We start from the raw sequence: 19,451 nt of genomic DNA, 5'->3' as shown, positions 1-19,451 counted from the left end.
CAGCAGTGTTGGAAGAAGTGCTCAGGGGCCTCATTTATAAAGGGATATACTCTCAAAAGATGGCGTACGCCAGTTTCTACGCAATGTTTACGATTTATAAAATACTAACTTGACGGGAAAACGTGCGGTCCTCCACGCAAACTCTGACCCATGCGTACGCACTAAGCACAACAACGGGAGAGACAAGAAACTGCGACACCGTTGGCAGAAGGAAGAATGGAGAGAAATATGTGGAAATAATACCATAAATAAAATGTTACCTCTCATTTATCATTTATGAAGAATTCATTTTCAAACATTGATTAAAGCCAATCTTAAAATGATTAAACAAACGCCTGTGTGAGACTCCTCAGTGCACACAAACACATAACTTGGAGGAATAAATAAATACGGATATGTTATTTAAAACCACCTCGAATATGTTGTGTTAACGTTATGAAATGTTTTCTCATAAATGATGCGGTTTTGCATTTCTATAGGTTGAGCATGGTTTTATATACTACCATGTTTAATCATGTTTTATGCCGTTTGCTAAGACTTGATAAGTCGCTCATAAAACACAGGAGGTATGGAAGCTAAGAACACCATATGTGGTAAATTGTACAGTTAATATAACACAACACATTAGTTGTATTTCCTTTAACTGGTGGATATAGAGTTGCTGCAGTGGAGACGCTGCGCACAGTTGATCGACAGCTGGGACACAAACCCCCAAATACGAAAACATAATTCAGATCCAGTCGTCATGACTCCACACCGGAGGGATTCCCCGTTCACTTCTTACAGTTTCTCATCAAGGGGGGGGTCTCCTGTCCCCAGTACAAACACACTGCCTGAGGAAGGCTATGTGTATTTATTTTGTCATTAGCCTTTTCGGACCACTTATTTATTTATTTTGGTGACGATCCGACCTCTATGCTGCTCTGGTTCAAACTGCATCCAACAAACAATATGATTTATCTCCACCTCCCCAAAATAACCCACATCTGACACGGTGTGAGACGTCTTTTTTAGCTGTTCTGTCGTCATTTCCTGCGATCTTCTTCATGCAGTCAGTCAAAATGAATGAATGAATGAAAGAATGAATGGGCGTTTCTTTGACTATTTATAGGCAAATATGGGCGTTACGTGAAGCCCGCAAAAGCTGCACCGCATTTCGAGTCGGTTGTGATTTATAAAAGGGAAACCGGCGTAGGAGGTGCTGTACACACTTTCCTCGCCGGTACGCACTGTTTGGTGAATCGGAAAATGTAGAAACATTTCTGTACCTATTTTTTGGATTTCCACTACGTAAGCAACCTTCCCACGTGAATCCTACGCACGGCGTTATAAATGAGGCCCCAGATCCTTTACTTCAAATACAAATACTCTACGTTACCATTGGAGGTCCTAATTTTAACATCTTAAAGTTAGGGGTTTATATAATTCAGTTTTTAAACATTTAAGAGCGTTTTAGAATCGTAGTTTGTCAATGTAAACACATTTATATATACTGTGTTCAGAAATACTTTGTAGATCTGTAGTAATTAATAAATAACTACTTAAGTACTATACTTGAGTAAATATACTTAGTTACTATTCACCTCTACATTTCAGTATACCCACATTTGAGGATGTGTTTTCCCTGTTTTAGCCACCAAAGGATGCTTGCAATATTACCTGTAGCTGTGTCCTTCTGCAATATCCTCTGTGACTTATAAGATGCACCGGTGCTAATTGTTCCTCTAAACATTGGTAGAAAAATACATTTATTTAAAGTAACTAAAATGTCTTTATATCTGCAGGTTGTTTCACGGTGGCGTTATGAAAAATGTGAAAATATTTTTAGTGTGCTGATAACTCTGAAACTTTATTTTTGAAAATGTTTTGCATATTTTAATGTGTGTGGGATCTATAAAAGCTCGGTTTTATAAAATAAAAACAAGTACTGTATTTGGGATCATATATTATAATTTTTTGTAAACATTATGGAAACATGTACTCAATTTGTGTGTTTTTAAACATGTCCTATTCACTATTTTATTAAATAAAGCACTTTTTTATAACTTTAAAGGTCCCATGTCATGGCCGTTTCTACTGATCATAATTCCATGGTTGAGGTCTACTAGAATAGATTTATATTGTTCAATGTTCCAAACTCACATTGGTTTCTCATACAGCATCTCTGTGTATAGTATGTGTATTCACTCTCTGTCCTACACGGCTTGTTGGAGCTCCTGCCCCCCCCCCCCCCCCCCCCCCCCCCTTTGAGCCCACTGTGCTCTGATTGGTCAGCTTGCCCACTCTGCTCAGATGAGTCCACCACCGTTACAGCGGAACATCAGTGATTATGTGTTAGAATAGCGTTATCAACCAGAAAAGGACACCAGTAAGGACAAACAGATGAGAATGCTGCGTGGGGTCTGGGTGCCGTGTTGGCGGGACGTTGCGAGGCTCGAGGAGCCGACAGTGTGAGCTGGATTACTGGTGTTGTTTCCTGGTTGCTGCATATGGGGTCTGCGAGACAGCGAGACAGCTCAGCCTGTCCCGCCGGCACGGCACTTGGTCTATATTCAGCATCCAGGGAAACACAGCCGCTCCGGGGGTCTCAGCTCCTGAGCTGCTCGGGAGTCTGTCCTGGCAGAGGGTGTGCCTATAGAGAACCGCAGTGACGCGAGCTAAAACCCGGATGTAAACTCCTTCCGGTTCCTTCGTCAAAAACGCAATCCAATTTCTCCATAGGATTTTGGAAAATAGCTCGAAATAAGGTCTGTGGTGGAGACACATTTAAGAGACGGATACAAATAAATCATTATTATATTAATATTGACAATAACAACCGACCGTCAGGGTAGCATTTGCTTGGCATTTACGGGTATTTCTCCACTGGTTAACAATACTGTGTAGCTGTCACGTTTGAAGGGACGAAATCGTGACATCTTCACGTCTCCCAGCATGGTAAATCGTCACATGTTCACGTCTTGCCGTGATACCGGGTTGTGTATATTATGAGTGTTACATTAAGAAGTAGAAATGTTTAAATGTAAAGTGTAGTACGCTAGTTTATAGAAGAAGCTTAGATTTAAATTCGTTTTCTAAAGAAATCCATTAAAGCTTGTTTTGTGTTGAAGGACATTCCTTCGTTAAGGTGATCGAATCAAAGTCTGTGTTTCTGCAAAATGAGGAAGAGCATTTTAAGGTAACCCACAAGCAGCAGCCCGATGACACGTGACAGAGAAAGTGTGTGTCTCTCCAGAGGAAGTGAGTGAAGTGTGTGTGTGTCCGTCAGTGTGTGTAGCGACAGGATGCAGCTACCACCGTTCTGCCTGATGCTCTGTGAGTACAAACTACCTGTGTGATTTTATTATTTAATATATTTATAAGAGCATTGTTGCGTCGACTCAAATCTGAAATCAAAACCCAATCTCAAAACCAACCGTTCATGAAGGACGTTTTGTTATTAAATAATATTCTTATTCAGGGTTTCAGTATCTGAAGTCTTCACACCCTCTCGGACTTCTTCACCTTTTAGCGTTAAACTAAAAGGGATGCTTTGATGCACATTTACAGGAAATAGGTTGAGGTAATATTTACCTCAACCTATATAACCTAAATATTTGCTTTTGAACGGAGAAGAAACCCGACCACAAAGACCTGCGTCAGGTTTAGAGGTGCTGCATCAAATAACTGATCGTCGTGCGATAGCTCGATGATCAGTTCTTCTCTCCCCCACCAATTTTGTTTTTATCTGTCTTTTTTTTATTTCCTTACTTCTCATCTGCTCTTCAGGCATTTATGAGTATTGTAAAAAAAAAAAAATGTGTTGTATTTATTAATATATAATATTTCTTCATTTGTTTAGTTTAACCATTTTATTTTATATTTTCATTGTTTAATTCTTTGTTTTATTCATTATAATGTATTATTTATTTTCATTTCTTCATTTATTATCTATTAAAAATAATATTTTTTTTGTTTAATTTCTTAATTTATCTTTATTATTATTATTATTATTATTATTATTATTATTATTATTATTTACTTTCAATGTTTTGAATTTACTATCAATTTTGTTTCCATTTATTATCTATTTGTATTTTCTTCATTTATTATTACTTATTATTTTTCTATTTACATTTTCATTTATTATTATGTTTCCCATGTTTTATTATTACCCCTCGCCTCCATGCAGCCTGTCTCCAGGTGAGTCCCGACCAGTCTCAGTTCTTCAGGTATAATTCGTTCTCTCTGAGCTGTGAGGACCAGCTGAACGGCACCGACTGGATGTTGAAGAGGAAAACTTTTGGAGGCGGAGTCCGGGACTGTGGCTCCGGCTGGGGGACCACAGCCTCTGGGGTGAGCTGCACCGTGGGGACCACAGCCTCGGGGGCGTGCTGCACCGTGGGGACCACCTACCACTCTGACACCGGGCTGTACTGGTGCGAGTCCGGAGACGGGAAGAGGAGCAACAACAGCGTCAACATCACTATCACCGGTACGGAAACTAAACAAGGGTAAGGGTTACATGCAGAGAGGGCAAAGTACATCCTTTACTCAAGTAGAAGTACAGATACTCGTGTTTAAAAAATACTCTGGTAAAAGTAGAAGTAATGACTAAACTTCTTCACTTGGTGATGGTGTGGATGTGTAGGATCTATACTTGGATCAAAATCCTGATAAACTCATTACATGTAACCGGAGGTGGGAAGTAGTTGAGTACAAATACTTCGTTATTGTACTTAATTACATTTTTATGGTATCAGTACTTTACTCCACTACTTGTTTTTCTGACGACTTTTTACTTTTACTTCTTACATTTTGTTGAGGTCTCCATATTAGGTTGAATAATTAAAACGAAAGTTAATTACAGTCAAATATTATCAAATATATTCTTGTATAGCCCACAATGAAAATGCATTACGTTTTATGTTGTTCTATAATCACAGTATATACAAAACACAAATGTTTTTGTTAGATTGAGTTTAGAAGCCTATTATAGTTTATGGGTGCCACAGATAAAAGAGGGAAGACAGTTTTCTTCCCTCACAGCTGGCTGCGCACAGGGGGGGGGGGGGCACTGACTCAATGGAAAAGTACTGAAGCCCCTAAATGTGTTTAGGCCATAGAATATGTCTGGACGTGTCCAGTCCTGCACACCAGAGGCCATGACCTTTTCCCACATATATGGGTATGAAGGAGGTGTCTTTGGTTTTCTGTCCCTGTGTGGATCATACAAATACTGGCTGAGAGGGAGAAAGCTCCAGAGCGGGGTTTTTCCCCTGGTTAGTTGTCTCATCTTGGTAAGTCCTCTCAAATTGACTTTGGTTTTGAGTGAATTGTTGAATGAAAGTTTGAATGTGTTAGATACCACTGACCATTTATGAGGAGATCCCTCTAAATGTTGTCGGACTCTAGGCTTGAATGTGTTTTTAGCACTGGCGATCAATGGGGAGATTCCTCTGGGTTCTGTCGGATTAGACTGTAAAGTTTGAATGAGTTTGATAGCACCGACCATTTATGAGGAAATTCCTCTAAATTCTGTGGGGGAAACTGAAGAGGGCAGTTGAAGTTATACTTTAAATGTTACAACTGAAGTGGGCCAGTTGCAGTTAGAATTTAAATGTCACAACTGAAGTGGGCCAGTTGAAGAGAGTGACAAAATAAAATAAGAAATGTAAAACTGGGAATTGAGGTCTCATATTAGTACTTGACCACAGCATGATATGTTTTGTATGATTGTCATATTGTAACGAGAGAAGGTAAAACCCTGTAAAAGTGTGGACCATTTTCTTCAAATAAAATGATCCTACCTTTTTGGATTGGGACAACTTAAAGAAATATGTGCTCTCCTCACCTGCTTAAAAGGTAAGATTGCACAACTGCCACACTCACACTTAGGCAGGGCCACACCTCATTACTGATACCAGAATCCTTCGGGATCGCTTGAACAGATTTAGCGTGACGTCTGAATTGAAACAGCATTTAATTGAACCTGGTTCTTCAGGAGTTAATAGAGGTGAGACCTTGCTGACCTCGGTGGATCCGAGCCGAGCAGTAAACTTACTTAGACTCAATAGCTTCTGTTAGGTCAATTAGTAGGTCTGAGTAATTTCCGGAATAAATTACCAGGCTTCCCGACTCCAGCCATTTCTAACACAAATACCTGTACTTTCTACTTCTTACATGTTGAACCCAAATACCTGTACTTTCTACTTCTTACATGTTGAACTCAAATACCTGTACTTTCTACTTCTTACATGTTGAACACAAATACCTGTACTTTCTACTTCTTACATGTTGAACACAAATACCTGTACTTTCTACTTCTTACATGTTGAACACAAATACCTGTACTTTCTACTTCTTACATGTTGAACCCAAATACCTGTACTTTCTACTTCTTACATGTTGAACACAAATACCTGTACTTTCTACTTCTTACATGTTGAACACAAATACCTGTACTTTCTACTTCTTACATGTTGAACACAAATACCTGTACTTTCTACTTCTTACATTTTGAACCCAAATACCTGTACTTTCTACTTCTTACATGTTGAACTCAAATACCTGTACTTTCTACTTCTTACATGTTGAACCCAAATACCTGTACTTTCTACTTCTTACATGTTGAACACAAATACCTGTACTTTCTACTTCTTACATGTTGAACCCAAATACCTGTACTTTCTACTTCTTACATGTTGAACACAAATACCTGTACTTTCTACTTCTTACATTTTGAACACAAATACCTGTACTTTCTACTTCTTACATGTTGAACACAAATACCTGTACTTTCTACTTCTTACATTTTGAACACAAATACCTGTACTTTCTACTTCTTACATTTTGAACACAAATACCTGTACTTTCTAATTCTTACATTTTGAACCCAAATACCTGTACTTTCTACTTATTACATGTTGAACTCAAATACCTGTACTTTCTACTTATTACATGTTGAACTCAAATACCTGTACTTTCTACTTCTCACATGTTGAACCCAAATACCTGAACTTTCTACTTCTTAAATGTTGAACACAAATACCTGTACTTTCTACTTCTTTCATGTTGAACTCAAATACCTGTACTTTCTACTTCTTACATGTTGAACTCAAATACCTGTACTTTCTACTTCTTTCATGTTGAACTCAAATACCTGTACTTTCTACTTCTTACATGTTGAACTCAAATACCTGTACTTTCTACTTCTTACATGTTGAACCCAAATACCTGTACTTTCTACTTCTTACATGTTGAAGACAAATACCTGTACTTTCTACTTCTTACATGTTGAACACAAATACCTGTACTTTCTACTTCTTACATGTTGAACTCAAATACCTGTACTTTCTACTTCTTACATGTTGAACTCAAATACCTGTACTTTCTACTTCTTACATGTTGAACTCAAATACCTGTACTTTCTACTTCTTACATGTTGAACTCAAATACCTGTACTTTCTACTTCTTACATGTTGAACACAAATACCTGTACTTTCTACTTCTTACATGTTGAACTCAAATACCTGAACTTTCTACTTCTTACATGTTGAACTCAAATACCTGTACTTTCTACTTCTTACATGTTGAACACAAATACCTGTACTTTCTACTTCTTACATGTTGAACACAAATACCTGTACTTTCTACTTCTTACATGTTGAACTCAAATACCTGTACTTTCTACTTCTTACATGTTGAACTCAAATACCTGTACTTTCTACTTCTTACATGTTGAACACAAATACCTGTACTTTCTACTTCTCACATGTTGAACTCAAATACCTGAACTTTCTACTTCTTACATGTTGAACTCAAATACCTGTACTTATACTTCTCTCATTTCCCAAACAGCTGGTTCCTTTAGTCTGAATGTGTGTTTGATGCGTGATCATTATTCTTTAGAGTCATTGCGTGTCTATTGATTTGAACACGATCCGTGTATCCATCATTTCCTGGTCTTCTCTAAAGAAGAGGGACCAATGGAAACGTTGTCATGTTGCCGTTGTTCAGCATGGAAACATTCATTAGCTAACAATGACATTATTGTTCTATTAATATAAAGGGAGGTCAGGTACTCTTTAAAACAGCTGCTAGTTATGGGTACTTTTTACTCAAGTACATTTCAAAGCCTCTTTACTTTGACTTGAGTAAAGAAGTTTAGTCAGTACTTCTACTTTCACCAGAGTATTTTTAAACACGATTATCTGTACTTCTACTTGAGTAAAGGATGTGTACTTTGGCCCTCTCTGACTGTAGCCTTGCTGTCATAAAGGCATGCAGACTCACGTTAACCCCAGAGAAAAGTCTCTAAATGCGTCTCTCTCTCTCCTCCTCAGATCGCCCGGTGCTCCTGAAATCTCCTGTCCTCCCGTTGTCAGAAGGATCCGAGGTGACGCTGCACTGTCAGGCCGAGTATATTTCCTCCGACCACACTTTCGACTTCCAGAGAGACGGCCTCTTCATCGCCAGTAGCCGCACGGGAGAGATGACCATCCGCGGGGTTTCCAAATCTGACGAAGGACTCTACAGCTGCAGCATCCCTGAGGTGGGAGAGTCTGTGGGCAGCTGGCTCACTGTGGAAGGTGAGAACTATCCAGGAGACGTATCATTTCAGTTATATTTTGACTTTGCAAACCCAGAGGCTTCTTCACAACTTCACTGTCTGGCTTCCTTCTGTTCTGTAAACATAAGGATGTTAATGACCTAGTTGCCTTCATCCCCCCTTTCTGTCCTATCTCTCTGTATACATGTATTGGGTTTCTTGTCTGATTTCCTTGTACTACATAGTTATCTGTCCTTCCAGCTGGAATAGGTTGATGCTTTTATATGCTTTAACCCTTCATTAAATAACACAACCTTGGTTTACACTTGTATATCTGTTTGTTTCTTACCAGAAGGTGATTCATTGTGGAATTTCCCCCAACAAGAAGAATCTACAGGTGCTTTATAACTGATGAAAAGTTAAATCAATCAATCGATGTTTATTTATATAGCCCAATATCACAAATGTTACATTTGTCTCAGTGGACTTTACAGTTTGTACAAAATATCAGTATGACAATACGACACCCTCTGTCCTTAGACCCTCACATCGTACAAGGAAATATATAGGGGAGAGTTATATCCTACTTTTACATTTTGTTAGCTGTAATTTGACCCTTCATAGTTTGACTGATAGTCTACAGATTTGTATCTTTCACTGTCAACATAAAAATATATATTCAACTTTGTATTTACTATTTTGAGATGTTTATATTTTATGTTTGTTTATTTTCTACTCTTTTTATTTTATCATTACATTATGTGCATGCCTTGTTCTAACATGCTGCTGTTATGAGTAAAGTACATCTTATCTTTTTAGGAAACGGTACAGACAGAAACGGTAAGAGTGATGATTGGTTGATTGTTTGATTGATGCGTTGATTGTTTGGTTGGTTGGTTGGTTGGTTGATGGGTTGGTTGATTAATTGATGGTTGGTTGGTTGGTTGGTTGGTTGGTTGGTTGGTTGGTTGGTTGGTTGGTTGGTTGGTTGGTTGGTTGGTTGGTTGGTTAATTGATGGGTTGGTTGGTTGGTTGGTTAATTGATGGGTTGGTTGATTGGTTGGTTAATTGATGGGTTGGTTGATTAATTGGTTGGTTGATTGGTTGGTTGGTTGGTTGATTAATTGGTTGGTTGGTTGGTTGGTTGGTTGGTTGGTTGATTGATTGATTGATTGATTGATTGATTGGTTGGTTGATGGGTTGGTTGATTCATTGATTGGTTGGTTGGTTAATTGATTGGTTGGTTGATGGGTTGGTTGATTCATTGATTGATTGGTTGGTTAATTGATGGGTTGGTTGATTAATTGGTTGGTTGGTTGATTGATTGATTGATTGATTAATTGATTGGTTGGTTGATGGGTTGGTTGATTAATTGATTGGTTGGTTGGTTAATTGATTGGTTGGTTGATGGGTTGGTTGATGGGTTGGTTGATGAATTGATTGGTTGGTTATTTTGTTGGTTGGTTGATTGATTGGTTAGTTGGTTGGTTGGTTGGTTGGTTGGTTGGTTGGTTGGTTGGTTGGTTGATTAATTGGTTGGTTGGTTGGTTGGTTGGTTGGTTGGTTGGTTCATTGATTAATTGGTTGGTTGGTTGGTTGGTTGGTTGGTTGGTTGATTAATTGGTTGGTTGGTTGGTTGGTTGGTTGGTTGGTTGGTTGGTTCATTGATTAATTGGTTGGTTGGTTGGTTGGTTGGTTGGTTGGTAGATCGGTTGGTTGGTAGATCGATTGATTGATTTTTCTCCACAGGTTCCTCTTCAGCTCCGCCTGCAGCTTCCTGCCAGGTTTCGGTTCCCCGGCTGATGTGTCACCTGGTGGTGGGAACTCCTTTCTTGCTGTCCACCATATTACTGGGACTCATTTACAGAGACAGAAACAGAGGTAAGACGAGGAAGGGACCACGGATAAAACTTGATATCACACAATGTTATAGAAAGCTGCAGGAATCCTGAAACCCTGAAATTAGTAGCATCTAAGAGCTTCCTTTAGCTTAGCGGTGGTGACGTGAAGTCATGTGACCGTGCTGTAGTTCCTTTATAGCCCAACTGTATTTTGGCCTCTGTCTTTTTCTAAAGCGCTTTTATTTTCCTTTTCTGAAATGTCCTTTGTACATGCCTTGCATAACAAAAATCAAGGGACTTTTTCAGTCTCTAATCAGACCCCAAAGCACTTTAAAAACATATTATGAGTAAAGCTTTCAGCAGGATGATATTTAGTGATTGTTAAGACATAGATTCAACAATTATATTCCTTGACACCTGATGTCTTTCTGCTCGCAGCAGCTCGGACGACTGCACAGAGACGAGGCAGCAAAGACGTCGTCATGGAAATATGATGAATATGAAGCTGTCAGATCCTGACCAACTGGGAAAAATGGGGAAAGAAATTCTGCTCTACTTACACCATGATAATGTTTTACTGCTAGTGTTTAGTTCCTAAGGTAAACATACATTATGGTTGGAAGAAGTATTGAGATTTCTTAACTTTGTGTAATATATTGAATATTTGTGCCTCTTTATATGTCAAAAAGATGGTTTAATCTTTAGGGATGCATTATGTCAAAGATGTATTACGATTTATTTTTATTTTAAATAAATGTAGTCTAGTAAAAAGTATGTAACACCTCCATTGGACTCCTTTGTTTACAGTAGCATCACTATGGAAAACTCACGCTCTTATCGGCTAGCGCTCCAACGTGATAGGCTAAGGGGCGGGACATGTGGAAGTGGTTGACCAATCACAAGAGCCGGCCAGCTAACCAAATCGACATCACAGAAAAAATATGTATAAAAAATGGATTCATTATCGTACTACACAACATCAACAGAAAATACACTTTCTTCGTCCTCTTGTTTCGCGCTTAGTTTTGTTTTGATTCGAAGAAATGTGTAAATGTGAGTTGTGTACAACAGGAACAAAGCACATAACGCTGCTGATGGTGAACAGGAAGTGGAAAGTGTCAGTGGTTTTATTTTCCGTCCATGCAAACAAAAGGTGTGAAGTTTTACCCCAACCTTAAACACATCTCATATCTGTCCAAAGTCGACTCAAAATTAACTGAAAAATGACACAAAAACGTCCAGTTTTATTTATGTTCTCACATTATAGTTAATCTTGAGTGTTGAAGAAACAAACCCAGTTATTGTCAGTGATTTTTATTTTGTTTAATCGGCCGTTTCCTGTCTGCGTGGTCAATTGTGGTGAGATTATTCATAATGAAACTAAGTCGGGGTTATTTCTGAGAAATGGAAACTAGGACATTGTGCTGCTTTGAAACACACAGGCCAACATTTATACAAAACAAATCAAACTGAAAAAACAGGTCCTCGAGTCTATTACACTCTTTTTCAAGAATATATCACAGGTCTCAGATATATACAAAACATGTCTCTGATTGACTGAAACACCAAACAGATCATTGCAGCATTACCCATAATCCCCTCTGTTTCAGCCCTGTTTCCAAAGTGCTGATTCTCTGTCTGTTACTTTAGATGAAAATAAGGAGCCCCTCCCCACGCCCCTCTGAGAGAGATTTGGTTACAAAGAACTCAATGGTGCTCTAGAGGAGATTCAGGTGATAAGGGGGGGGGGGGGGGGGGGTACCTTGGTTGGTGATTGGCTAATGGTTACACAAGACAACACATCCTTATGACATCATCAAGTGGCCAAAATCTGATCAGCTCATTTTCAGACAGGTGTTTATAGAAATTGATCAAAAAGAGAGAGAATCTTTGTTCCTGAAACTTTCAGAGTCTCTTTCCACAGAGGGGACACATGTTGATGTAGAAGAGACATGAAGAAGAGGGGACACATGTTGATGTAGAAGAGACATGGAGAAGAGGGGACACATGTTGATGTAGAAGAGACATGAAGAAGAGGGGACACATGTTGATGTAGAGACATGAAGAAGAGGGGACACATGTTGATGTAGAAGAGACATGAAGAAGAGGGACACATGTTGATGTAGAAGAGACATGAAGAAGAGGGGACACATGTTGATGTAGAAGAGACATGAAGAAGAGGGGACACATGTTGATGTAGAAGAGACATGAAGAAGAGGGGACACATGTTGACGTAGAAGAGACATGAAGAAGAGGGGACACATGTTGATGTAGAAGAGACATGAAGAAGAGGGGACACATGTTGATGTAGAAGAGACATGAAGAAGAGGGGACACATGTTGATGTAGAAGAGACATGAAGAAGAGGATTTTGCATAATAGGGCACCTTTAATATAAAAATGATAAACAATCATTTATTTTAATATTAGTAAACAGTAATCACAGTTTGACATGGCTTCGATGTTTCACAGTTTACACAACTCACTTCCTGAGATTTGGTTTTATATCACAGTAAATGCATTTTATCTTTGTAGTGCTTTTCAGAACCGATGTTATGAAGTGCTTCAGGATAAAAAGGGTAAACAACCCAACTTGTTACCTGAGATATCAACCCAACTTGGATATCAAATCTTGATTTAAAAAGATACACAAATATAAAAAAATGAAGTGTAAAAGGAAGAATATGGCATAATTGCTCACATGATTAAAAATGATCTATGAAAAAATAGCCGCCATGAGTAGAAACAGCACCACCATGTGGTCAAAACAGAGAACACAACAGTACTCGACCAAAAATACAAAATCTAATTTTGCTTTTTATAATTTTACTGTTGAGACACAAAGTTTAAAGAGGCCCTGTTCTTCTTCTGTGGTGTTCCCTTTCCTGTAGAGTGTTCTATAGGTTTCAGTGCATGTCTATGGTCTACAAACGCTAAAATCCCCCCCACCCCCGAAATCGCCTCCTTTGTTTAGTTCCTGAACACAGTGACATCACTCATTGTACGTTATAGGCTAAGGGGCGGGACATCTTTAAGTGATTGACCAATCACAACAAAGCTGGCCAGCAGGAGTTTTTACTAGATGCACCTGACATACAAAATATTTGGATATTAAAACGCTTTTTTATTTGGACGCTGTGTTGATTCCTATAACTTTCTCAGAATTTTTTTTCGCTCGTTTTTTTCGTCTCCTCTCGTACCTATATGACACAGAAACAGATTTTATTTTAATATGCATGTGGAGCATTACATTTTAATATTTGCAAATAAAATATGTATAGAAATGTTACAATAATTTGTATGTGTTACATGTTGTCAATTAATAAGAAATTATTACATGTCACTTGTTAGACGCTTTTATCCAAAGCGACTTACATACATTCAGTACTGTGGACAATCCCCACAGAAATCATGAATAAGTCCTAATTAAATTATACCATAAAAAGTGTTCATGTTTTTTTTTACATTTTTGTGCTTTTAATCTATATTTTGTGACTTTACAGACCTTTCAATGTTTCTTCAGTCGTACAAGAAGGGTCAGTCATGTAGACGTTGCCAAAACCAAAGTAAACACAGTATCCTGAAAGAAAAAAGGTTACAAATTATAAATATTTCTCTGAAATATCAAACACAAAATATATCATTAGTTTATCAGGACCCCGGTATAAAATAAGGAATTAAGGACGAATGAAAAATGTGTTGAATCTGAAAGTACATTATATTTTACAGCCGAGGAGCCACTTTTATTTTAACTCACAGTATGACAGGACTGCTGCTCTGGCTCTTCGTCTGGGGGAAAGAAAAAAAAATATTATTTTTTTTCTTTTCTGGGTGATCCATTTAGTTTTATGTTAATCAACGGTAACAGGGTCTTTCGAGGGCGAAAAAGGGATACAAAATGTAAATAGGCACATTTAAAAAAACACTTTGAAAACATTAAGATTTGGTGTATTGAGGGCATGGATTTATCTTGAATATCATTTTATTTTTAAACAAATACAATGTTGGAATAAAAAAATGTATATTTAACAAAATCCATTTCATTTTTTACTCACAGTTTGATCCTTGGCCTGTTTGTCTTTATCAACCGCTGAAAAAAAGAAATAATGGTGATGTATTATACGGTGGCCCTGAAGTGCAAGACACGTGACACGTGTTTGTTTGCGTGCATGCGTGTGTCCAAAATATCTAATTTTACATATTTTCTTTGACTATTGCTGTTACACAGAGGCATGAAGGCTTATTCGTGTACGAATAAAAGGCTTAAGCATTACAACAACAAAAAAGCTGGTGTCCATCCATCCATCCATCTTCTTCCGCTTATCCGTGGTCGGGTCGCGGGGGTAGCAGTTCCAGCAGAGAGCCCCAAACTTTCCTTTCCCTGGCGACATCAACCAGCTCTGACTGGGGGATCCCAAGGCGCTCCCAGGCCAGCGAAGAGATATAATCCCTCCACCTGGTCCTAGGTCTACCCCTTGGTCTCTTCCCAGCTGGACGTGCCTGGAACACCTCCCTAGGGAGGCGCCCAGGTGGCATCCTAACTAGGTGCCCGAACCACCTCAACTGGCTCCTTTCGACGCGAAGGAGGAGCGGCTCAACTCCGAGTCCCTCCCTGATGACCGAACTTCTCACCTTATCCCTAAGGGAGACACCAGCCACCCTGCGGAGAAAACCCATCTCGGCCGCTTGTATCCGCGATCTCGTTCTTTCGGTCATGACCCATCCTTCATGACCAAAGGTGAGGGTAGGAACGAAAATGGCCCGGTAGACAGAGAGCTTTGCCTTCTGGCTCAGCTCCCTTTTCGTCACAACGGTGCGGTAAAGCGACTGCAGTACCGCTCCCGCTGCTCCGATTCTCCGGCCCATCTCACGCTCCATTGTTCCCTCACTCGAGAACAAGACCCCGAGATACTTGAACTCCTTCACTTGGGGTAAGGACTCATTCCCTACTTGAAGTGGACAGTCCATCGGTTTCCTGCTGAGAACCATGGCCTCAGATTTGGAGGTGCTGATCCTCATCCCAGCCGCTTCACACTCGGTTGCGAACCGATCCAGTGAGTGCTGAAGGTCGCAGACCGATGAAGCCATTAGAACCACATCATCTGCAAAAAGCAGTGGTGCAATCCTTAGTCCACCGAACTGCAGACCCCCTCCCCCACGACTACGCCTCGAAATCCGATCCATGTATATTACAAACAGGATTGGTGACAAAGCGCAGCCCTGGCGGAGGCCAACCCTCACCGGAAATGGGTCCGACTTACTGCCGAGGACCCGGACACAGCTCTCGCTTTGGGAGTACAGAGATTGGATGGCCCTGAGTAGAGACCCCCTCACCCCATACTCCCGCAGCACCTCCCACAGTAACTCCCTGGGAACTCGGTCATACGCCTTCTCCAAGTCTACAAAACACATGTAGACCGGATAAGCGTATTCCCAGGCCCCCTCCAGGATCCTTGCGAGAGTAAAAAGCTGATCCGTCGTTCCACGACCAGGACGGAATCCGCATTGTTCCTCCTCAATCTGAGGTTCGACAATCGGCCTGACCCTCCTTTCGAGTACCTTAGAGTAAACTTTCCCGGGGAGGCTGAGTAGTGTGATGCCTCTGTAATTGGCACACACCCTCTGATCCCCCTTTTTAAAAAGGGGGACCACCACCCCGGTCTGCCACTCCTTCGGTACCGTTTCCGACTTCCACGCAACGTTGATGAGACGTGTCAACCATGACAGTCCCTCAACACCCAGAGCCTTCAGCATTTCCGGGCGGATCTCATCCACCCCCGGGGCTTTGCCACTGTGGAGTTGTTTGACGACCTCAGTGACCTCCCCCGGGAGATTGGTGTTGATCCCCCGTCATACTCCAGCTCTGCCTCTAACATAGAGGGCGGAGTTGTCGGGTTCAGGAGTTCCTCAAAGTGTTCCTTCCAACGCCCTAACACTCCATCAGTTGAGGTCAACAACGTCCCATCCTTACTGTACACAGCTTGGATGGTTCCCTGCTTCCCCCTCCTGAGGTGTCGGACAGTTTTCCAGAACAACTTTTGTGCCGCCCGAAAGTCCTTCTCCATGTCTTCTCCGAACTTCTCCCACACCCGCTGCTTTTGCCTCGGCCCACGGATGAGGCTGCTGCCCTTCGGGCCTGTCGGTACCTTGCAACTGCCTCGGGAGTCCCCCGGGATAACAAATCCCTGAAGGCCTCCTTCTTCAGTCGGACGGCTTCCCTGACCACCGGTGTCCACCAGGAGGTTCGAGGGTTACCGCCCCTTGAGGCACCTAGGACCTTGAGACCACAGCTCCCCGCCGCGGCTTCGGCAATAGAGGCTTTGAACACCGACCACTCTGGTTCAATGTCCCCAACCTCCACAGGAATGCCCCGAAAAGCTCCGCCGGAGGTGTGAGTTGAAGGCCTCCTGAACTTGGGCCTCCTCCAGACGTTCCCAGTTCACCCGAACTACACGTTTGGGCTTACCAGGTCTATCCAGAGGCTTCCCCCGCCACTCGACCCAACTCACCACCAGATGGTGATCAGTTGACAACTCCGCCCCTCTCTTTACCCGAGTGTCCAAAACATACGGCCTCAGGTCCGATGATACGATAACGAAATCGATCATGGACCTTCTGCCTAGGGTGCTCTGGTACCACGTACACTTATGAGCATCCTTATGTTCGAACATGGTGTTTGTTATGGCCAATCCATGACTAGCACAGAAGTCCAGTAACAAACCACCACTCCCGGTTCAGATCAGGGGGGCCGTTCCTCCCAATCACGCCCCCTCCAAGTGTCTCCATCATTGCCCACATGTGCGTTGAAGTCTCCCAGCAAGATTAAAGAGTCCCCTTCAGGAGCCCCATACAGGACTCTTTCCAGGGTCTCCAAGAAGGCCGTATACTCTGAACTGCTGTTGGGTGCATAAGCACACACAACAGTCAGAGTTTTCCCCCCCATAACCCGCAGGCGTAGGGAGGCGACCCTCTCGTCCACTGGGGTAAACTCCAACAACGAAGCACCTAACCGGGGACTTGTGAGTATCCCCACACCCGCCCGGCGCCTCACACCTTGAGCAACTCCGGAGAAGAATAGAGTCCAACCCCTATCCAGAAGTAAGGTTCCAGAGCCGACGCTGTGCGTAGAGGTGAGCCCAACCAGATCCAACTGGTAACGCTCCACCTCCCGCACAAGCTCCGGCTCCTTCCCCCCCAGAGAGGTGACGTTCCACGTCCCCAAAGCTGGTGGTGTCATAACTATTTGAAAAATGTTCACTGTTACTCTGAATATTATTATTATTATTATTATTATTATTACTGTATTTGTATCATTGTCATACAGAAGTATACCATTTATTATAGATGTAGGAAACTTAATTTATTTCAGTCACATGACTTCCTTTCGGCAACTGCTGATGGTTCAAGGTCAGCGAGTCATGTAACGTTCAAGAACATCACAACAAAATTGGATATTACACTATCTAATCAAACTAAGAAAATGTAAAGGAAACGTTTGAGGGTTAGTTAGTTTATTTGAACAGCACATTTTAGACAGAAAGGCAATTCAAAGTGCTTAAGGGCAATGATAATGCACAGTTACATCGAATGTGTGTGATTTATATAAAATGAATTACAAATAATAAGCATCAGTGTTCGTTATTCAAAACTGAGGGCATTACGAATAGAAAACAAACTAAAACAACAAGAGGTCACTTCGGAATCGAGGTGTTTGGAAATGTGTAAAATGTTTGGGCTTTTTTGTATAAGTTCATGTCATTGAGAAAAGCTGAGAAAGCAACATCTGTGTATGACATTTTTCTCAGTGCAAAAATCCCAGCCCCCCTGAACGCACCCGCAGCGAAACCGAAAGTTAAATGTTTTCTCGGCAGCTGCTCCATTAACTGGGTTTAAAAACAGCGGACGGAGGTGTTTTTTTTACTGGAATCTTTTCACCTTTCTTTGAGCAGAAAATACACATCCAACCCGCGAGACTTAGAGATGGGTCCGCGTGCTCTGCTGCTGGCTACTGTGGTGTTTTGTTCAGGTAAAGTTTCAAGTTATAGTCGCCATTTGACCACTTGTGTTTTGGAGGATGCTGAATCAATTTCTGACATTTTCAGGATAAAAAATGTCAGTTTTAACCAGATAGTAGCCATATTTGTAGTCCCGGTGAGCTAATTTGGACTACTATGAGCGGAGATTGGATATAGTAGTCACCACATACAGAGCATTTGGTACAACTAGTTCCTGAACAGTGTCCTTCATATGCTGATATACAAGAGAGGGAGTTACACAGTCACAAGATGGAGGAATAGAAAGCAGTATTCAATGTTTAGTTCAGATTAGCTCCACGTCAGAAATGAGCATGCTTGTCATATGTCTATCTCCATAGAGGCTGAATCATCATGTTAATCACATAGCTATCATATGCCTAAAACAGTTCTCATGCTCTTCTAGGTAATCACACATCCTGTCGTGTACACAGCTACAGTTGGGATACCTTTGTTATCATGTGTACTCTGGTGTTGGAAGAGTACGTTCAGTATTTTCCCACCATACATCTTTTAAGTATTAGTTTTGTGTTTTCCCAGCAGAGTCCTCGGTCCATGGCTCTCCAGAGAGGTTTGCGTCTCTGCCGGCGGCGTCGTGTATTCTTCCTTGCAGTTTCCCTCTCAACGATGTCTTCCGTACATTGGAGTGGTCCAAGACAGACCTGAAGAAAGTGATCGTCTTTCTGTTCCGAGACAACCGCGAGGATCTCGTAGAGCAGAGCCCGCTCTACGTTTCCCGGACGAACCTCTCTGTGGAAGATCTGAAGAGTGGAAAACGCCTCGCTGAGGATCTCCAACATTCAAGCTGCGGATGCAGGAACGTATCAATGCATGAGGATGTGGAAGAAAGGCCAAGAAAATATTACAGAAGTGGAGCTTTTTGTTGGTACGTTCAGTCTACCTATCAGGGTTCATTTGGCAGAGATGTCAAAAGTACACACATTTACTCAAGTAGAAGTACAGATACTCGTGTTTACAAATACTCTGGTGAAAGTAGAAGTACTCAATCAATCAATGTTTATTTATATAGCCCAATATCACAAATGTT

At 41.0% G+C, this 19,451-nt stretch overlaps 2 protein-coding genes and 1 long non-coding RNA gene across 7 annotated transcripts in view; 2 read left to right on the top strand and 1 right to left on the bottom strand.

Moving 5' to 3' along the window:
- The window catches only part of LOC117550353 (ladderlectin-like), a 31,886-nt gene extending 17,097 nt beyond the window's left edge, over positions 1-14,789 (top strand). The window contains exon 8 of the mRNA XM_034222770.1: positions 14,555-14,789. Within this exon, the coding sequence (XP_034078661.1) occupies positions 14,555-14,562 (8 nt within the window). The 3' untranslated portion in view covers positions 14,563-14,789. The remainder of the gene's footprint in view (positions 1-14,554) is intronic.
- On the top strand, positions 3,004-11,145 carry LOC117550351. 5 transcript variants are annotated; one of them, XM_034222765.1, is made up of 7 exons: positions 3,004-3,315; positions 4,172-4,474; positions 8,325-8,570; positions 8,883-8,927; positions 9,350-9,370; positions 10,280-10,411; positions 10,813-11,145. In XM_034222765.1, exons 1-7 carry the CDS (start codon positions 3,285-3,287, stop codon positions 10,863-10,865), a joined length of 831 nt encoding a protein of 276 aa, XP_034078656.1. In that variant the 5' UTR covers positions 3,004-3,284; the 3' UTR covers positions 10,866-11,145. The 5 variants fall into 5 exon arrangements, with proteins under 5 accessions (XP_034078656.1, XP_034078658.1, XP_034078655.1 ...); XM_034222764.1 differs by having other exon boundaries at positions 3,007-3,315; positions 8,886-8,927; positions 10,810-11,145; XM_034222763.1 differs by having other exon boundaries at positions 3,012-3,315; positions 10,810-11,145.
- LOC117550357 lies at positions 13,474-14,462 on the bottom strand. The gene is made up of 4 exons (XR_004569616.1): positions 14,426-14,462; positions 14,128-14,159; positions 13,876-13,950; positions 13,474-13,570 (listed from the first exon to the last, which is right to left on the bottom strand). It is a non-coding gene; the product is annotated as an uncharacterized LOC117550357 (long non-coding RNA).
- Positions 14,790-19,451: the final 4,662 nt, after the last annotated feature.

Source organism: Gymnodraco acuticeps, unplaced genomic scaffold (genome assembly GCF_902827175.1).
Source record: "Gymnodraco acuticeps unplaced genomic scaffold, fGymAcu1.1, whole genome shotgun sequence".
In the NCBI taxonomy this organism is placed as follows: domain Eukaryota; kingdom Metazoa; phylum Chordata; class Actinopteri; order Perciformes; family Bathydraconidae; genus Gymnodraco; species Gymnodraco acuticeps.
This window is presented reverse-complemented; position numbering and strand designations above follow the sequence as displayed.